Source organism: Anguilla rostrata, chromosome 15, assembly GCF_018555375.3.
Source record: "Anguilla rostrata isolate EN2019 chromosome 15, ASM1855537v3, whole genome shotgun sequence".
Taxonomy (NCBI): Eukaryota; Metazoa; Chordata; class Actinopteri; order Anguilliformes; family Anguillidae; genus Anguilla; species Anguilla rostrata.
In genome coordinates, this window is record NC_057947.1 from 27,541,771 (window position 1) to 27,563,376 (window position 21,606).

Sequence of the window (21,606 nt, forward strand, 5' to 3'; positions counted from 1 at the left end):
CCATAGTTGTGTTTGTTAGGGAAAAGGCTTAGACTTTAGATTAAAATTGAGCCATAGGTAAAGACGAATATTGATTCAATCTAGGCCATAGTGTGAGTGGGGAAAAGAAAGAGAGATTCAGGGAGTTTATTGTTTTCTGTTAATTAATCACAGGAACAGGGTAACAATATGCCGTTTCTTTCATACTTTTTATTTAATGTTATTAATCTTTTACTTTCTTTTCTAATTTTATTTTTATTGGCACTGTATCTATAAAGGGGGAGGTGGGCAGAAGCACTGCTTTGACTTCCACAGTTAAAAGCATTTAATTTGCTGCTTTTGTCCTGAGTGGAATCAGGAGAAGAAGAAAAAAAATAAAAAATTTGCTCCGAATTTCCTTAAAAGTCTTGTGTTGTGGGCAAATAATTGACACCCCCCCTCCCCCCCTCCACAGATGTCCTGAAAGCGATCAGTCCCATAAAGTTCGCAACTCATATTCCCGAGGACACTGAGCTCATCAAATTACAGCAATGAATTCTGGGAAACGTCCAGCCTTTTTCAGCGGCGCAGACTGTTTTATCGCAGAGCGAGAAACGGGATCACGCGATCTCCCACCGGGCTTCATTACAGCCATGTTTTATCCCAGCTGAGCTTCCTGGTACCAAGGCATGCCGTGGCCACGATGCCCAATCCCTCCAGGGGCAATATCCCCTCAACTCACTCAGCCCATGAGTTTATAGATCTCTTTCACTGACAGCGGGTCATTACTGAGACCACTTAACCTCTTTAAATGGCGCTGTGAGTTTCCTCTGAGACCATAAACTGTATATATGTATTTCTGAAAAGTGCTTTACACGAGGGCTAAAAAAAAAAATATATATATATATATTTAATATTGGAGGTCAGGACAGGGTCACAGTGTAGCTGCACTGGGTGAAATGCTGTACAGGAGCCAAGGATCTGGTCATAATGAGCACTGCACATGGGGATGACCTGCTGACCCTCGATTTCTGGGCATTCAATCTGATCCAGTTTCATCCTCTTAGCAGGTCATGGACCCTTTTAACATGGTCTATGAACTTTGATGTATTCTCTATTTTCTATTTTTGGTCCATGTCCAAGCGTCACGATGGCCATTTTAAATCTAAAGCAAAATGCCTAGCCTCCAATAGACTAGTACCCCTAAGCCTTTTGAAACTGAACAAAATATGTCTGTTTAAATGATCTGATGTCACTATTGAGGTAATTTATGTAAGCATGGAAAAGCTGGGGTCCCATCACTCAACACAAAAACACTGAAGTAATACAAAATAAAATGTAACACGGGTGCTGAAAAAACACTCCAAAAGGCACGTACTGTTATTACTGGGTAAAGTGCCAGATGAGATTAAACAGAAAAAGTTTGTTTCTCAAAGCTGCTTTGTACCCACATTAAAGGTAAAATATCCATGAACACATAATACATACAATCATCACACCTGAAAAGAAGCGACTGTAGCGACTCTACACAGGTATTTTATGTCCATATGAATCATCCCACGAGGAATCTGTACTACATTCACCAACTGTTCATAATTATCACAGCTTCCTTTTTTTCACTGGATGTTGTCCCAGTTTAACAAACGCACGCCAGATAAAAAACGTTGTAATTTTTCATGCTCAGGTGACAATTTCCTCGGCTGTAATGCAAAACAGCATCTCCCATTTCACAGGGAATTCAGTCAAAAAGGTGTCTGTGCACCTTTAGAATGGCCGCAACACAAACAAACAGTGTCTGATGAATATAATTTTCCTTCTTAATTGCATATTGCAGAAGATAACACATAATTGGCCTGTTCTTTATTAAATTTTTTTTTTTTTTGTTGGAAGTTTTCTCTTATTTTATTCCTTTCTGGTTGCTGTGTGCCATTGGGTTCTTAATGCCAAAGAATCCTATCTTAGCAGTGATGCCAAATCTCAATGAAACAATATATTTTCCATTTTTCATTTTACATTACCACATTCAGCAAGTGCTCTCATTCACAGCAACTTTTCACAGCTACCATTCTTTAACATATAACTAATTTATACAGCTGGATATTTACTGATGTAATTCAGGTTAAGAACATTCTAATTCTGATGTGGAAAGTCCAGGGGTCAGAAAGTAAAAGTCGTGTCATGTGTTTCTTCCACCAATGAACTGAGCCAGCTGATTTCACTAATTAGTTCTACCTCCTGCCTGAAGAATTGTGCTAATTGGGGAATCCAGGTCATTGGAACAAAATAGTGGGGAGGACCTTTACTTTCTGAACCTGGATTTTTCACCTCTGGACGCCCCAAATGAAATGAGAATTCAGCATAAACTCAACTCAACCTGCGATGTCCTGAACAGAACAGTTTCACCCGACTTGTGAAAGTAGTACGCTTTGTAGTCCTGTATAATTAACCCAGGTGTATGGCAGAATGAGACTGCAGGAGTGCACAATATAAGCCAGCCGTGTATACAGCAGGGTGGCTGTTTTTGTGGCGTGCGTTTCTTCTGTTGTTTGTTTGAGTGTGTGAGGCCTTTCTGGTGGCGCTGATGGAAAGCTGCACCGAGCAACAGCGAGTTTCAATAACAAAGGAGCCCCAATCACATCTCTCAGAAGACAAAACACCGCACCGTAGGCCTGTCCATTTCCACTATCGTGACACTCAGAAGACAGCACTCCGCTTCCCTCACTGGAAAAAAGGCATGCCTCTGCTGTGATGAAACAGCCCTGGCAGAGCTCCTCTTACAGACCGCGAGAGAGGAAACTCATTAAGAGAGCAAAATCAACATAGGGCCGGAGAGCTGACAGCTAAACACACACAGTGTAAAGGAGGCTAGTGTTTAAGCAGAGCACAATGGGCTCCCGGGGAAGCCGTTTCCTGAGCACGGCGTGTCGCTCAGACCGCGGTTTCTCCGGGGATGAGGGCGGGAAGGCTTGCCCATCTCTTCCCCTATGGATACATTCATGAAGACGTGGACTTTGAAAGTCGATGCAAGCGGATGATTGGTGGAATCAGGTGGAACACAGCAAACCAACTTCCCAACTGGAAACACTGGCAATGCTCTGCTGCCAAATCCATGGAGTTTTTACTTCTTCCAACATTGAATGCAACATAGTGAACCTTGCCCTAATGAAACAATGGATACACTCTTATTATAGCACATTTTCGCAAGTCGTGAACGGAAACCGATGAAACAAGCCACTGACATCACCATGAAAGCACAGAAGGCCAAAGAAATCAACTATTACTGTAAAGAATGGCCAAAGCTACTGAGGTGAGGGGTTGCACCTTCTATCTTCTGAGGTCAGAAGCCATGACCCTCAGGTACTGTGACAGGGCAACTCCACAAAGCTGTTGCAACAGCAAGCTCATGGGCGTCTGGTCATTTTCTGCACTGCCAACAGAAGACATTATTGGCAAAACGCTTTGTACCGCTACCCTCTGAATTGAAGTGGCTCTCATTTACACGTTTCTCAACCTCTCTGCCGAGGGAGAACGGAGTCAATCAATCAAAGCTATGTTTAATTCATTAACTTCAGCTAAACCACCTCCCATTGTCCTCCACCAATGGCTGGAAAGAAAGGAATCAATCAATCACAGCGATGTTTAGTTCATCAGCGTTTACTCAGCCATCCCTTCCACAGTCTTGTGCAATGACCCATGCTGTGTGAGCATTATCCCAAAGTCGATATCCCTGATTGGAGCAGCAGTCACTCAAGTGGGTTCTGATTGGCTGTGCTTGCCCAAAATGAGAGCTGTTTAACGGACATAAAACTGTTCCTTTCTACATCTTTCAAACAAGTCCACCCACTGAGTGTTCCTCACCAACCAATCAACCAAATTCTAAGTTCGATAAACACACTGGAGCTTCGAGGTTTATTTCTGAGAAGGCATGTTGTGCTTTGCCCTTTATGCGTATAAAGGACGACAGTGGCAAAGCGCACTGACAGTTTACAGTCAAAATCACTTTGAGCAAACTCCTCTGATGTACTGCAGTCGTACCATGAATATCTATACGCAACTCTACCTACACGAGGTTTTTCCAACCAAAAGCTGCGCACTACCGGTTTCTGCTCTCCCAGTTAAACAGCAGGTTCAACCGAAGAACGGATGAGGATGGAGAACAGAGGCCTTCGGGGAAATGCAATCGAAGCGTACGTGTCAGCCCGTATTACTAATGAAAATGATACTGCGTCTAATTATGCACAGGGAGATTCATTTCTCGTTGTGGCTGTGGAACATAAGTATCCAGCACCAGGCGTATTAATGTCACAGCAATGAATTACCGCTGGCTGCTGTCATTACAATAATCATCTGTCGTACGTTAATGTCAGTAGTGAAAATGTAAAGCAACATTATTTTTCTTTCCTAATGCAAAAGACTTTTATGAAGTGCATTATTTTACAGTTGTTTTCTTCCTGTTTTAAAGTTTTTTTTTTTTTTACAGTCGGTTTCCCTCTGAACTGCCCTATTTGTGGGGCAACACCAAAACCAAAAACTGCATTTCAACAACGGCAAAAACAAAATTTGAATCGACAAAAATGTGTTCTGAAAGAAAAATCCAAATTCGGTAAAGCTATCATCGTCTCCAGTATGTAGAACAACCATGCTTTCAAACGGGCACCTTTGGGCCATTTAAGTATTTTAAGTTCAGCTGATTTAGCACTGTCCATTGTGTGAGAGTCACATCCAGCTTCTCTTCTCTGTGAGAGAGGGAGTCACGTACAGCTTAAGCAGAGTCAGTGCTCTTCTCTGTGTAAGAGGGAGTCACAGACAGCTTCAGCAGAGTCAGTGCTCTTCTCTGTGTAAGAGGGAGTCACAGACAGCTTCAGCAGAGTCAGTGCTCTTCACTGTGTGAGAGGGAGTCACAGACAGCTTCAGCAGAGTCAGGGCTCTTCACTGGGTGAGAGGGAGTCACGTACAACTTCCGCAGAGCCAGGTCACCCAGGTTAATGGTTGACTGAGGGTAATGCAAGCACGGCTGTGGTAGAGCCGCAGCATAGCCGCCTCCTCAGGTAACAGCATAACATGTGAGCCCAGCGAAACAGCAGTAAGTTTACTCCAATGTCAGATAAGCAGGACTTTAATAGGACTAACAGATGTGTGGGTGGAAAATCTACATTTTTTAGATTTATGGTATTCATTGCTGTGGTGTATTTTTGTCAAATCAGGTCATCGCAGTCCTACTTTAGAAAGACCTTTTCCCATATGTCCCTTGATGGCATTTCTTGATGTCATGAACAGTCCAGGAACTTTGTGAACTTTGAACTACTTCTCTACTCATCCAGCAGGCCTCACACCCATCCCTACATGCACACACACACATACCAACAAACACACACTCATATCAACACACACTCGCACACACACACACACACACACTCACACCAACACACACACACACACACACTCATACCAACATGCACATGCACTTACGCACGTTGACACACACACACACACACACACTCATACCAACCCACACACACACACACGTACAGTACATGCATGCGCACATGCACACACACACACTCACTCAAAGCAAAGTCTGTTTTTTTATTGACAGGTAAGAAATTTTTTTTTTCTCTAGTTTTGTTTTATAAAAGAACAAAGTCTGTTTTCTTTGTTATGGGGATTTCTACTTCATCCTGACCCCACTGAGCTCATTAAAACCTGAGGGAACCAGAGCCTGGGACTACACAAGGCTGGGAAACATCTGATCACCTATATTTCTCAATTCAGCTCAACCCAGCAATTTGCACCTGTTAAAATTCAATCGCGCTGAATTCAGCTTAGTCTGGATCAAATCCAGCAAAAGCCAAATTGAATTAAGACAAATCACCTCATTTCAGCTGCAATTCTCTTTGATTAGTGCTCAGCCTGGGTGAGCGCCCGCGTGATCGGCGGTCTGTCGAAACGTCACGTGCGGTTAGGCAGAGCTGCAAGGCAATTAAAACAGCTGCTGTCCCACCTCGCTGCCTGACTGCACCCCACTGAACCCACGTCCGAAAAACCCATCACAGGCCTGGCCCTGACTGCGATGATGTCATCTGAGAGACAGGCTTTTTTTTTTTAAGAATTAGACTTGCGCCGCCTGAGTAAATCTGCCATATTTTTCATCCTTGCTTGGAGCGGGAGACCTCAAGGTCGCTGACTCCTGTTCCTGGATCAGGCACTGGACATCCAGAGAGAGGATGCAGGTCATCTCCACCTCCCACCGCACCAGTCTCTCGCTCCTCTCCCAGGCAGCGGGCGGCGCGTGAGCAGGAGCCTGTGCTCCTGTTGATCATCTCCAAAAAAGAAAAGGATATCAGGCCCAGAGCCATCGGGCCCATAAGGGATCAAATCTGGCATGAATGTCCTTTCATTTCACTGTGAAATAAGAGTTCTCTGAAGCAGAAAGCGCAGCCCGGCAAACCCGGTCACGTGACTTTCAGTGCGTTTCCTAAGACTGAGCGCGATGGCGGCTAATGCAGTTTTTCTGTTCTCGCGCCAAAAAACATCCCATGCCTTCGCACCGTCGGAGAGCATGGCGAACTGCCGGTAGCCCGATCCTTCAGAACAAATCAAGTCACAATCAGATCAGCACACGCTTCGTTGGGGAGGCAGCTTCTACTCTGAGGTAAAAGCAAGCAAACGCTGTGACAATGACTCCTTAACTCTCAAGCGCCACAGACCCTTAAAGTCTCATAATGCCCTCGGCATTGGTCACAACAGCGATTTCATCTGAAACACTGTGATAAAAGAATTTCTTACCAGGAAAAAAAAAGTGCGCTCCATTTCATCTAGCCCTTCTGGATACAGCAGGGTTACAGTGTGTGCTTTTGTAATAAGAGTACAGAGGGAAGCTTGTACGAAACACATACGGCTAGCATGTGATGTTAACATGGTAAATGGCATGACCCATTTACAAATAGGTGATAAGTGGTGATTGTGCTGAGAATCAATGCAATAACTGTGTAACTCTTTTATAAATTCCCTGATAAAGCAACCAGTTTTCCTAGCTGACAAAAGCTCTCTATAAAGCGTTTCTTCAAGTTCTGATTACATGACTATATAATTATATCCCATTTGGCCACAGGGCAACTAAATGGCAAGTCCATATCACATGGTTACATCAAAACTTTATGCATCTCAGGCAAAAGAAAAACACTAAATAAACTCAATCAGGGCTAAGGACATTGCAATGCAGTGAGAGCTGATTAAGACTAAAGAGTGTTAAACACTTGAGGGAAATTTCCAAGTGAAAATATCTACAGACGCAAAAATAGTTTAAGAAGGAGCGAGACCCAAGGAACATCTACAATTAAAATCAATCTCCCATTATACATCTGTAGCACTTAAATCCAAAACAATTACAGTCAGAAGATTACTCCGGTTGCATATTGTAAATGAGAGATTCATCCATTCTGCCCTTAGCAGGCGTTTCACAGAGTTAGCGGCTGTAACGAGGCAGGCAGGGGCCTTGCCGGGGGGGGGGGGGGGGGGGGGTCTAGGAAGGCGGGTGTGGCCCCTCAGCCAGAACAGCACTGAGAGGGCACCATGCACCAGATAAGCCTGCCGCCACAGGTAACGAGGAACAACGCAGGTGTCTACGGGGGGGGGGGGGTCTAGGTTGAGAGACATTTTGATATAAACAGGCTAGGCCATCCTCAATATAGCTCAGGTTTCACCCAGATTTAGCCTGGCTATTTAGTTGGCTAGAGAACTTTCACTTTTCAACCCAAATTTAGTTGGGTTTTCACCCTGATGCCTAGACGTCTTATCAACCTTGCACTACACAAAAAAGTCCACAGGTTATTGTGAGGGATGACCAACAGGCAACTCATTTCTGACCAACAGGCAACAGGGACAAGGGTCATAGGGTCTTAGCCCAACATCAACATTTTAACACTAACAGGCTGAAAAAGTTGTCAAAATACGTCTGAATGGTTCATCAAGTCATCATGACTTTCTTACCGCCCTGGGTTACATCACTTGTGAAGACTAGGTGTTCCAGGATGTGGAGCATGATATTGGTGTCAAGAAGCCACATGTAATGATGGAATTTCTGGAACCTATCTATTCAGTTCTCACACTAACCCATTTGTGTAGCTGGTGTGTTTCACTGTACTGTAAACTCACTGAGGTTGAGCACATGCTCAGGGGTTAAATGGCAGTTAATCGAAACAAGGAACTCCAAATTGTTGGTCTATATAAAGGTCCTGCAGTGCCCAAATCAATTGCGTGGGGAAAAAAAATACCCAAAAGTACCCGAATCAAAACCAACGGAAGGGCTTTCAGTAGCCCTTAGGAAACAGCATCGTGGTTCTTAACATGTTGTAGACAGAGAAATTCAGAGAACAAAAAGTTCCCTCCCTCCTCCTCCTCCCACCTTCTTCCCAGAGGCTAAAATCTCACTCATTTTCACGAAGAAGAGAGCTCTGTTTCCATGTCTCCGGCATGTATGTTTAAACGCCATGCGCAAAGTGCTTTTGTAATTTATCATTTATTACCCTAATAGCTGAGAAGAGAGTTTATGCTCTATCACACAGTATAACTTCAGATGTGTATGATGTCTATGTACATTAAACGACAGAATTAGCTTAATACTCTGTCATGAGATATGTGCATATGTGTGTGTGTGTGTGTGTGTCTCTGGTGGAAGGGTCCAAAATATGATAGGGAGAGCACTGTACACAGAGCACTGTATATGATACAAAGTACAGTACATTATAATAGACAGGAATAATGTATGTATTTGAATATGCACACAGTTTTACACAAGTAATGTCTACACAGCTGTGTATATCGAATCATAAGCTAAAAATGAAAAGTCATACAATAACACAGCTTTGTAACAGGAAAACAAACCACATATCTGTAACACTGAATGGGCCCTTATTATGATTCAGAAGCCCGCTGACTCTAGCCATTCTTTAAATTGATTTTCCTTATACAATTCCCTCAGGGAGTAATTCCATTTTCATACAGGCTGTGTGTGTGTGCTCTCCTTTTACTCAATTAATCACATAATACAATCAATTTCTCTGCATGAAAAAGCATGGACAAGCCATTTCTTATATGAACAGCTCTCTATGTCTTTAATAGGACATTCTGTATTCTATTACAGCATCAAAAAAAACATACATGCAGTCATACAAACAAATACACTGATGGTATGTTTTAGGAAGTTGCAGAAGTATGTTATAACCTGAAAGTTTAGATTCGTTTTCTTTTAAATATATGCTCATATTTTTTTATATATTTATGAGATAGAGTTGAAATTACATAATGACATCAGCAGAGCTGGAAAGGTCCAGTTGTGGTGGAGTGATCTTCCCAAAAGGCTTGAGGCACTGTTAGAAAGATAATACCTTCCCTTAGAAATACTGTGTGTGTGTATGTGTCTGTGAGCGTACGTGTGTTCCTGAATGTATGCGTGTGTGTGTGTATATATATACATTACTGCATGTGCATATATTTGTATGTGTGTGTGCGTGTGTGTGCATTAGTGCATGTGACTCTGTGTGATATGTGTATGTATTTGTGTGTGTATACATATGAATTAGTGTATGTATATACGCTCGTGAGTGTGTGTTAGCAGTGGAGAGAGATGCCGCTTATTGTATTTGTATCTGTATTAGTTCAACCAACAAAATTATTTGCATTTGTATTCGGATAAAAATCAGAAGTGGGCGTGGCACAAACCAGAAACGGTTTATTTCTGGAAACGGAAGTTGTATAAACTGCAAAAAAATCCCTTATTTTTACCATTATAAACACTGCACTGCTATTGCTCAGATATTAAAGCATGGTTTTACAATGACATCAATAATAATCCAGTTTAACAACAGGTAATTTGCTTTGTAAAGCTGTATATAACAAACAATGACCTATATGTAATATAGCCATAACAGGCTTTTATAACACTGAGGTAAACAGTCAAATCAAGTTCCAAACATAGGCAAAATGTTTTCATAAATCAAACTCATCCTTACTCTGAATTGCATAATATGAACTGCATGAACCCCACCATCGTCCCTACCAGAAGGACATCAAAGACAATTCTAAACTGAAAAAATGCTTTTATGATTAAAAAATGGTTCCTCACACCTAATGAAATAAAAAAAAAACTACAGAATGCAAGGCTAAATGTTTTTTTGTTTTTACTCTGTTCAAACCTTCTCTTCCCTTTTTATTGAAGCTCCACTTTACCTGTATGCTTGATTTGCATAAGGTTAGATAAATTAAAGAAAAAAATCAAAAAGCTTCCTTGGGATAGACTATATATTCAGCTAGTATGCTCTTACTCAAACTTCCCCAAGTTGTCGTTTGTGACGACAAGCTCCTGCACATGAGCTGGGAGCAGTCTATAGTGATGGGGAGACACCACATCCCCTGCTATACTGATAATTTGCATGGAGGGCACTCGTTGGAGGGCAGGTCAGCCATTTTAGAGTCACACGAGCCAGTACTGGGTGTGTCATTAGCCAACAAGCTGTCTGTATTGTTTTAACTCCAGAAAGGCTGTGTTTTTTGACTACCTACTACTGCCACGCTGATGTCCGGCAGTGTCAAACATATCCAGAATTACAGCATTGATTTCTACAACAGCAGCGATCTAATTTCACGAAACCATAAATTTCAAAACTATTTTCTTGAAATAAAGGACACAACTGAATCAATGTCAACATTTGTATTTATAAATTATTGCGGTTTTGTTAGAGAGGCTAAGGGAAAATGTATCAAGGCATATTACAGGAACACTGAGGAAAGCACTAAAATGTGCATGACAAAACACAAATAGGAAAAGGTAGTTAAAGAAATACAAAGTGCAATTTTTTTAAAAAGTCATTTCTTTGGTCATAACAAATTCAGCACGTTTCTCCCTCCCTTCTCCTTGGAGTGTGCTTTTACATGGCCTAAGCACAGTCGTTCTCCTCTAATCAATTCCACAGAGAACATGGAGCTTTGGTGGTTTGCTGGGACCGCACGCACATAAATCGGTTACATTTCACACAGTTCTCATGTAGCTAGGCTATTCAGTTAATTCAAAAATTCAAAATCTCAGTTTCAGCAAGAACCTGAAAATATGTTGGTGGCGTTATCTCCGTGGAGTTCTAAGCCAATCATTTCTATAACTACAGCATCCACAATTATTCATCCCCACCCTAGCAGCTTTTTAAACATCATCACACAATTGCAGTGAATTCATTTAGTGTGATTATATGTGAGAAATTTGTTTAGATAACGCTTTATCGGGAAATTCATATCAAAGCGCCAGTCATTCCTTTGCTGAGTAGCGTGCTGGAGTACGCAGCGACATGTTCGCACCTGGGTAAAAGCATCTGATGTCTATTGTCTGGTGGGGGGGTTTTGTGGAAAAGATGGTACAAACTGCTTGAGTAGATTTTTTATTTTATTTTAAAAACGCAGTTATTTTAAGCCCAAATATTTAGGAAAGTCGTGGAAGGAGGAGAATATAGCATTAACGGTGTTGGAGTTGGAGTAATTATAGTCACTCTGGCATATTCGGTGTTAAGGGAAACTCTCACTTTCTGTCTCTCAGCAGGGGTGTGTGTGATTGGGAAGCTAGGTGCTGACTTCTGAGCGAATCACATCAAAGAGGAGGGAAAAAAAGAATCAGAATCCAAATAATAGTGGTCAAATTCAGAGGTAGAAAACATTTAGAGAGAACGTATTCTTTGAGTGTTGCCAAATATGGTATTTGTATTTGGCACCATCCCTAGTGTGTTTGTGTTTAGTGTATGTGTATCTGTGCATTATGTGTATTAGCGTATGTGTATATATGTGTGTGTGTGTGTGTGTGTATAAGTGTATGTGCATGTACATGTATTAGTGTACGTGTCTATGTGAGCCAGTGGATGAGGACTCTCTCCTCCCTCTTGCGTGTGCTGTTCCAGGCTTCTGCAAGCTCTCAGTGGAGATCACCACACTAAGGCTGCTCAGATGGGCGCTATATACAACCAGGCAAGCACGCTGCACCAGGACATAAATCTTTCAGCGCTCCTGCTCCTGACATTTCGCTGAAAGAGTCAGAGAAATTGCTTAATTATGGCGCTTAACATCTCTTAGAGTGGTCTCTTGCGAGTTTGGTAGAGCCCATAATTTATTTTACCAAGCCGTTGAACTCAAACATAAACCTTTTAGGATATATTAGCGGTGACCTGGTGAAGGGGAATGCGAATCTGGTTTCTAAGTATAGCCATTAACCTCCCCAGAGAGGATAAGCCTATAGTTAAACATGGCTCCCTCATTCAGGCACACACACACACTAATTCTGTCAAATAAAAATAAAAAATAAACATTGCATGTCCCCGTGAAAAACATGCCCAGTAAGTGTCACCATATTTGTGAAATATGTATAACAGGAAAAGGAAAACGTTATTACAGTGCTGCTGGTACAGACTTCCTGGAACTTTGTGATGACATGATTTGTTGTTCTGACAGGCAGGGACGTTGTTTATGGCACGCGTGACCGTGGGCACAGTAAAACCTCCGTTTATTTGCCTATCTGCTCGCATAACGCCGCCAGGATGGCCTGATTTCCCAACTTTTACTGCCTCTGAAGATGGCCACCCTAGAGAGCGAGAGATCCCATCAGCAAACCGTCTCCGTGCGCTGTCCGTTCTTTGTCTCATTGGTCACCGTTGAACAGTTTTGACAGCGCTGAAAAGAGGTTAATATCTGAAGTTATTTCCAACCACTGTCCCCTCTATACTGCAAGAATGATTCCCGCTCTTCCCTCGCCAGTCAACGAACAGGGAAATGGCCCAGCCCTGCAATGAATCTACAAAGTGAAAATGTGAGAGTGGTATCTCTCTGAGGTAAGACATCATAGTGTCACTTTGCTTGCTAAGCAGCACTCTAACCGCCAAAAATACATTTTAAAAATGGGCTAATTCCAGACCATTGAATCCTTGAAGAGAACTTCCTCTTAAAATCTTCCCCTCCCCCATGAACAATATAGCAAGGGTTCTGAAAATCTGAACCTACCTTATTCTATGAAAGAGCCAGAATCCCAGGACTAGGGACATGAATTTCAAGCAGTGTTGATATTGCTTTAAATGTCAATTATTTCATGGAAACAGAACAAAAGCTTTTACTCCTTTGTACTACATGCTCATACTAATGTCCAAGCAAACCGCTTTCATCATCACATCAGTGGAACCCTCCTTTCATTAAATCACAGCCTTTTTGTTTTTGTAAAGCAGACTAAATCCTTGCAAATCGGTGGTTCTATGGCTACACTGAATGAGGTGTACCTGAGAAAAATAGGGGTGACTGCAACTTCACAGTTATTTTTTGTTGTTGTTGTTGTTGCCTGCATCAGTCAGCCCACCAGTAACATCAACGCCTCTCGTAAGATTTGGGAAATGCAATTCAGACCAGTTGTTTTTATTGGGATCGTCATCACCAGTATCATGACGTCATCAGCCAGCATCTTAATTATCCCAAATTACTCAAATGACACAATAAGGACTTCTTCTTCAATCAGTCCTGAGGCTACTGCCGTCATCCAGCACTCCCAATGATCACGAGGATCTACAGAATCCAAACACCCTCTGCTGTCGTAATTAATCAAACGTCTCTGACAGTTATTTGTTCTTCACACTAAACATGAGTAGACTAAACATTCATTATTTTAAATCTGACGAGAAGAAGTAGTGGGCCTTACACTATTGGCGAAAATAATCGTATTTAATCCTCCTGGCGCAATATATCATTGCTAAGAGCGTCTTTTATAGGGCTGCTGCTGTAAATGTGCGTAGGATATTGCGGCTGATGTAGATGGCAAAAGTAAGCAACGTTTGTACGGCTGTGGATGTGCGAAAACGAAACGACTTTTCTAGATGTATTTAAATAAATAAATAAATAAATAAATAAATAAATAAAGGCAACGCACAAAAGGTAACACGCTACACATAACTTTCGTTGAAAACAGCGCAAGATATTAAAATTAATAATAATAACAAAGTCATTTAAAAACGAAGAAACACACCTTCGCTATTGCAACTTAGATGACATGTATTCAGTTGCACAATATGTTAGTGTAACGTCGGGCGACTAACCCGCAGCACCACAACAATTAAAATAAAAGCCTGGCATTTAAAAGCACATGCGAGCATTGGATGTTCCGCCGAGGATCAAGAACCCTGTAAAGGTAGCATTTCCGAATCCGCCTATATTCGATTCTGCTCCGCCTTACTACATAACATGCCAAAGACGGAGGTTGGTCTCAAAGCCTGCATCCTCCAGAACCATCGTTTTAAATCAATGCATAGCGCTCTACCCCCACCTGCTGTCCTACGTCAGGAACCAAATCTTTTGTCCAGACAAACAATCTTTCTCCGCTCCCTTGGGACCCGGAGACGCGCACTTGGTGCTCGGAAAAGTTCAGAGTAATCGAAGGACAGAAAAGGCGAAGCATGATGCCGTAATGACCTTTCCCTGCGTCCCGTGTAGTGCTCCAGTATCATTAATGCGGTGACATGGCTTTAAATCACTTTAATCAAATCCATTATTTTATCCACACTACGAATGTGTCTCGTCAGCCTGATACATATAACACTTATTTTAGATATAGATACCATAGACTACATACGATGCATCTCGTGCAGCTACTCGTCTTGTTTGTGCATTTCCCTTAACTTTTTACAGCAATAATCCAACTTCTTGCATCCATTAATTCTATTTATTTAACAACGAATATAGCTACTGCAGTTTGGATTCGCGTTCTACGAACATACAACGAAAACTTGGACAGCAGCATTTGGAAGCTTTTTCCAGATCTCACTTAAATGCTATAAAAATTTTGCATATACTGTGAGCTCGTGAATTCGGACTGATATCCCCTACCCCATGTCTGTTATCTACCTGATTCGTTTTATTCCATCCACATCCCACCGACAAATATTAGGACCTTTCCTCTATTCGACCGACATCGTCACTGGAAAAGGTTTCACTTGGTGCACTGTTTAGAAAAGCTCACAGATCACATTCCAGCAGCATCGTGGCACAATACACAACTTGTAAAATGTTGAATGAAACGGACCCAAATACCACAACAACACGGTGATCATTTAAATGAATGTATGCACCGTTGAGGGCTGGAGAAAACGTCAGAAAACGAGACACCGATTTCATTGACAATTTAAAAAATGCATTCTCCCCGAAAGGACGTGCTCTAACTACAAAACACTGCAGACCCAATAATCCGCCCCTTTCTCTCATCTCCTTCAGCCACATCTCCCCTAACAACCTCCAGCACTTCCAATCAAGACTAAGATGTGAGCGGAGGGGTGAGATGAAACCTTGCAACTTATTCCTTCACGCAAATGATTATATTTTTTCCTACCTTGGCTGCCGCAGACGAGCAATCCGAGGAAACAGATGATGTTGGGAATCATTTTGAGCAGGTTCAGGAGACTGACAGCTTCCCCTTGTTCTCAGCGAGTTGTGAGCGCCGTGGCTGTGCGGAGACCGATTTTTTCGCTCCTCTCTGTCAGTGGCTGGCTCGCGCGCTCTGTTCTCGCTCACTGTTCACGCGTTCACTGCCGACCACAGAGACGATCCACAGTCAAGCGCGAGCAGGAGCCTCAATGCAGCAGTGTTCACACACTGCTGAGGCAATCGAGTCTGCGTGCGCAGTACCGTATTGTTCCAAGACAAATATCCATCCGCAAATCATTAAATAAATCAAACAACATATGAGCATGAACGCATGTTACTGTGAGTAATTTAGAATACGGGAAGTCGACCATTAAAATACAATTTTTTTTTTTTTACTTGGGCAGGTTGATGGACTTAAATGAGTTTGGATAGTAGCTAGACCATACTGAATTGCAGACACATTTTAATTGTCAATGCTGTCACAAGTGGGTGTTCCTCAGTGAGTGTGGAGATTTAAAGATCAATGATTGACTTCATGCATGTAGCCTACTGCGCATGGAACTCTACAACTTCAGTGAATAGTATATCAAGTGAGCCAAGAGGACCAGCTGCTCCACTGATCTTCAGTTTAGTGACAAAGCTCCATGCAATTCAAACAAAAAACCCATTATGCCATGATTCAGTTATCAATGGAAGTATTTGTTCACAAGTTAAGTGTGTTTTGCAGCTGGGGGTTACCAGTCTCTTCTAATGAGAGTTCATCTCCAGCCCATCAACTTGTGAAGCCCCACCCTGACTAAGGTGACAGGAATCCATCAACTACTCACACATTGCAGAACTCAGACCTTGTATGTGGGGAAACATGCACTGACACGGACAAAGCTCAGATGGTAGATTTCTCATGATGTGGCTTGGTATGCAGTGTTCATTTTGACAACAAATTGTGATTTAGTTATATATGTTTTTTTTTTTTTTTTTTTGGGGGGGGGGGGGGGGGTCTGGGTTAGGAGCAATTGCAATAGCTCAAATGTCAAATAGAGAAATAATTATTTCAATGAAATTATGTTTTTAACTAAATTTTAAAATATATATTTTTAAAGCTAGCTACATGTACAGACTTGATTTTTGTTGATGCACACTGCAAAAAAATGTTTTTTAAATAAAAAATGATGGGAACAGTACATACTGTATAATACTTGCTATAACAGTATAACCCTGGAATTACAGTGTAAGTGGTGCGATTTTTAATGAGTGTCAGCTTGCTGCCATGGGTATTAGAGAAGAGTACTTACAGTCCTGAGCCCTACAACCTGCAGGTCACGGGGTTAAATCCTAGGTGGGAGACAGTACTCTTTGGAACAATTCAATTTGTCAGTATCTCTGTAAAATTCAATCAGTACAAAAGAATATATACGTTATAAAAATTGCAATGTGCCCTAATTTAGAGCATCTACTAAGTTAAGATTTGATTCAATTAAATGTAGCATTTACTTAATTGTGCAGGAAGAACATAAAAAAGCATGGAAAATAGACTTTCTGGTGCTACATGAAAATGAATTTTTACCAATTCTCAGATATACTCCAGGAAGCAATTTCACACAATCATTGTACTTTGAAAGTTGAAGGACTTTGAACTTCACAAGGGTAGAAAGGAATTATTAATAAACTATATGGAAATGAACCATTAAAAGGTTTGTAATTATGAACTTTTTTCTATTACATTCTAGTTCAAATGCCAAGTTCAAATGCCTGATGCCATGGAAACGTACACTCTATGTGCTAAGCGGCAAAGTAGCTTCTTAATGTCAAAATAATTTAACAATCCCTAATGAACAGCAACTCCAGCAACAGTTTAAATTAAGTCAATCGAAAGTCATATTCCTAATTCACAGTGAATGGCACGCTTGTTTTATGGCTTTGGGTCGAGAGAAAAAGACAACATTGAACATTTTCATCTTCAATAATTTGATTGTCTGGAAGATATCTTGATGCACGAGCAAAAGAACATAGGTTGGCAACTTATTCCTCGATTATTATTCAAGGGTATTCCTTGTCTAGGCGACTGTCCAATGCTGTAAAAGCAGGTTCACCAGCTACCCTGCAGCAGTGATTTAATTTACTTTGAAAAAACTTTATAATTATGCTTCCAGGGACACACTTTCCTCCCCTTTGTCATTATCTCCCAAATATCCAGGTATTTCTTCTGATTATGAAAGAATGGTGAAGTGCTGAGATGGACTTAAACATAAGGTCATTGCTCAGATTTAATCCTTGCGTATTAAGCTTGGTACACACTTGACAATAATTCCCCTCTTTCTAAGCACGACTGCAGTTGGGCCGGCTGGAGCCGGTCGGGTCGACAGTTGGCGCCAATTTTCCTCTAGTGTCAAAAAAGGGTTCAAGCCTCCTGATTTTGTCCACTGCCGATCAGTCAAAGCAGGCAACATTTTTTTAAGCCTGTTTTATTTTGACAGCCATCCCAAAGACTGAGTCACCTGCTTTGAATTGGTCAAAGACAGAAAACCAAGATTGGCTCTGGCAACAGCCAATGGGATTTAAGTTCAAGAGGAAGATGAACAGAAGGGGCAGGCAGTGAACTCACTTTAACAACAACCACAAGCACAAATCACAAGCGAGATTCTGTTTTTGAGACAAGACGTTATGAATCGTGGTAAGTCCTCATGGGAAACCCTCAATCAGTTCCCAGTCATCTAGTGTGCACATTATCACTTCAAGACCTGTCGTTAAGTATGAACCACCATTATCAACAAAGACTGGAACAGTTGCCAAGTGTGAACCAAGCTTTACCACAGCTTCAGTGTTTACTAACACACAACACAAAGACTCCTCGGAACTATAATGCAATATAAACATTATAACCTTAATTTCCTCATAACATGACGTTCACTTGTATGAGTCAATTCTACAATCAGACATAAAATAATCAAAAGACAATTAAATCTGCACATAGTAGTTTTCAGTCTTTAAAACTGGAGATTGATTTTAGCTGGAGATTGATAAACTCCAAGATTCAAGTGTTCTTTTTTTCCATCAAAGACAGTTTTGCAAAGTAACATTAGTGATAATTTGCGAAGTGTTTGCAAAAAAAAAGCAATACTTGGATTTAATGGTGATATAATTAAGAATGTACGTTGACTGAATCCAGGCTTTACTCTCCTGACAGTGATTCATTATCAAAAAGTAATTAGCTGTTCTGCCAGTGAGTGAACGTTTTGTGGAGGGTACTCTGCTTTAAACTATGATAAAAAAGGGGAACATTTTTTGTAAAAGGAAGAAAAGCAGCACTCAAATCAAGAAACACAGACTTACAGCCTTTAAATAAATAGTGTTTTAAATAATTGTCAATTAATTGTCACTATAAAATATTAGGAAATTATGTTGATGTTTTGGCACAGTTTTACTTGCACCAGAATGTTGTTTGGTTTGTTTTTGTAGCATGTACAAATTAATTCTAGTGCTAGTTATTAGGCTTCCTTTTCTGTATGAAATGTCAGATCCTGCATCCTAGAGACTGACTTGTCTTCTGGTCAGGGAGAAATCCTACTGGAAAAAGGTAGGAGGGCCCACCAATTGCATGCCATATTGAACGCACTGCAGGACTGCTTTATGGTTATTTCCAATCCATGTAAGCATTTTGAATGTCACAATGTTCAGTGTACAAATAGCTGTTACAGCATGTATGTGCCCTAATTATGGGTCATAATTTTTTTATAATTTACATTTGAATAAGCAAGTAACAGCCACATGGTAATCATAGTCATAAACGGTGCTATTGTTCCAGTTTTACACAAGGATATAATAGACAAAAAGTCAAGGAAAGAAATCAGTCACAATTGCTTAGCAACAGGAAAATTGTACACTAGGAAATTACCAACCACAATTTGCAAATTGGAAAAATCGTCCCTGTTTAATTAAAACTGACAGAGATGTTTGCGGCCAGTGTTCAGCTATGTCCATCCATATTCAGTGCGCCATCCAATCTCAGATTCAAAAATACAGAAATAATTTCCTTGCTCTGCGTGGCGAGAAAATGGCAGTGCGCTGAACGCCTTGGGTAGAGTCCCTCTGTGTTATTAATCCACTCCAAAATCAGACGGCGCCTGCTTGCGTGTGCTGCAGATCATTCCATCGTGACACAAGCATAACGAGTCTGGGATTCTTTTTTTTTTTATGATTTCACGGTTCAGCTCAGCTCTGTGACATTTGGGTTTCTGAAAAATGTCCTTTGAAAATCTCAAAAACACTTTGCCGTCAAAACACGGTCATTAAGAGCGTTGTCTGGACAGATGACTGATTAGGCAGAACCTCAAAAGAGCGATGATATTAAACACAAATTGCAACGTGTTCCACGGGTTTGGGGAAACATCATGAGTGAACAGGAATCAGGACCCCTCGTTATGAACACATCTGGAGCGTCTCAGAGCTGATCAACAGATAACAGTGAGGGGAAACAACAGGAGTTTGGCATTTGGCTAGCCAGATATGCATTTGGCTTGCCAAAACACAAAATATAAAAATGCTGCATCCAAATCCTGCGTTTACCTCCCACTGCAATTCATTTATTATTCATTATCATTCAATTATTTTACACAGTGTATGACAGACTACTTTGGGGTATTTAAAAAAAAAACATTTTCAATTGTCAAAACACAGAAACACAGTTCAGTTTTTTAGCCACATATGTGATTCATAACACTGAATAACAGCACACCTACCCTCCCCTAAGCACAGGGGAGAAATGGTGAAGCCAATGGACTGACCAACAGCTTGGAAGGCACCATGAGAGCAGATGTACGGGGGATGTGTTATGCTAGGTGAGCCAGATTGCTCCTTTTGTTTTCAGTTGAGCAACTTGTGAAGAAGTCAAGCAAACCCTTATTTTACACACAAGGGATTAGGGTTGCCACATTTAGAATTCAATCAAAACTGGCCAACATATACAGCTGCAAGTATTGGGAGGAGGGGAGGTGTGGCGTGCGGTTTCTGTCACTATGGGAACCCTTTGTGGACCGGGGGGGTCGCTATCAGAACTGGATTACGAAACGAGAGAAGCTGAGACGTGAATTCATTACACACTAGCGATAATGTTTTCCCAATAAATTAATTAGATTGGACATTGTAGTGTCCGGTTGGGACCCCAAACCCCAGACCTGAAAAATTTATTTGAAAACCCGGCAACTGGCAACCCTACCAGGGATGTGCTTTCTGTACTGTAAGTGACTGCTGGGGTGAAAAAATCAAACTCCACAACCATTCCAACAGGACATGGCTTAAAGTGTCTCTATTTAACCTGACAGGAGGATCATCTACTTGACAGTGTAATCGTGCAGTATTCATGTCCCTATGTGGAATAGTTAACTCTACACAAGCCTGTTGGCTCTTTCTTAATGTGTCTTAAAGTCTGCACAGTGCACACGCCTTGATCATATGCAAGGGTGCCGATACTGAATAGGTACAATGACTTGAGATGCACCTACTGACCTTAGATGTGCTGATTCAATGTGAGCTGGATGACGATTCAACATGGCTGTGCTATAGGCTGAGGCAGCCAAATTATGAGGCTTTATAGAAAAACACCTCTAAACTATGAGGCTTTCAGGGCCAAGATGAAGCACAATATCATCCATTGAAATTCGGCCCACAGAGTGTTATAACAAGTTATTGGACAGAATCCCAATTTTTTTTTTCATAATTAGAAGACATTGTTGAGTCATGTGATTTACGGTGGAAAAATGGAGCCCCAACAACAAAAACTTTTGCCTTCTTGAACAATGGAGCTGATGTAAGATATAAAATCTCCGGCTCCTCAGATACAACAGTTTGTAATGAAAGCAATCAATACACAACGCCATTACAGAAAAGAATACAAGCAAAACTCCGCATAAACCACAAGTACAATTGAGATAAATAGGGAATGTACCAGGATTGCTGCAGAATCAAGGTGTGTAGTCTTATTTTTGGGAGCATAGAGAATGGGGTGGGGGGGTGGGGGTGGGCTTCCGATATGTCACACGTGTTAGCGGATCCAGCACGGTTATGCTCAGCCTACGTGCACACGTGTGTCATTTTGATTTGGAACAACTTAAAATGTGCATATGTAACATTTTAAGTTGAAGAGGAAGGAGACTCTTCCACTCTTCTGCAACTTAAAAGCATAGTGCACCCAGGGTCTCCTCAAAATCAATACTTAACTGTAGTACA

General features: G+C 41.3%; 1 protein-coding gene across 9 annotated transcripts in view; it reads right to left on the reverse strand.

The window, feature by feature from the left end:
* LOC135241228 (neural cell adhesion molecule 2-like) overlaps nt 1-15,591 on the reverse strand; it is a 258,308-nt gene extending 242,717 nt beyond the window's left edge. For 4 of the 9 annotated variants that reach the window (XM_064311450.1, XM_064311444.1, XM_064311443.1 and 1 more), the window contains exon 1: nt 15,350-15,590. In XM_064311450.1, coding sequence (XP_064167520.1) covers nt 15,350-15,401 — 52 coding nt within the window. In that variant the 5' untranslated portion in view covers nt 15,402-15,590. Of the gene's footprint in view, nt 1-15,349 lie in introns of all 9 variants that reach the window. The other 5 variants (XM_064311448.1, XM_064311453.1, XM_064311452.1 and 2 more) reach the window with 2 other exon arrangements.
* Nucleotides 15,592-21,606: the final 6,015 nt, after the last annotated feature.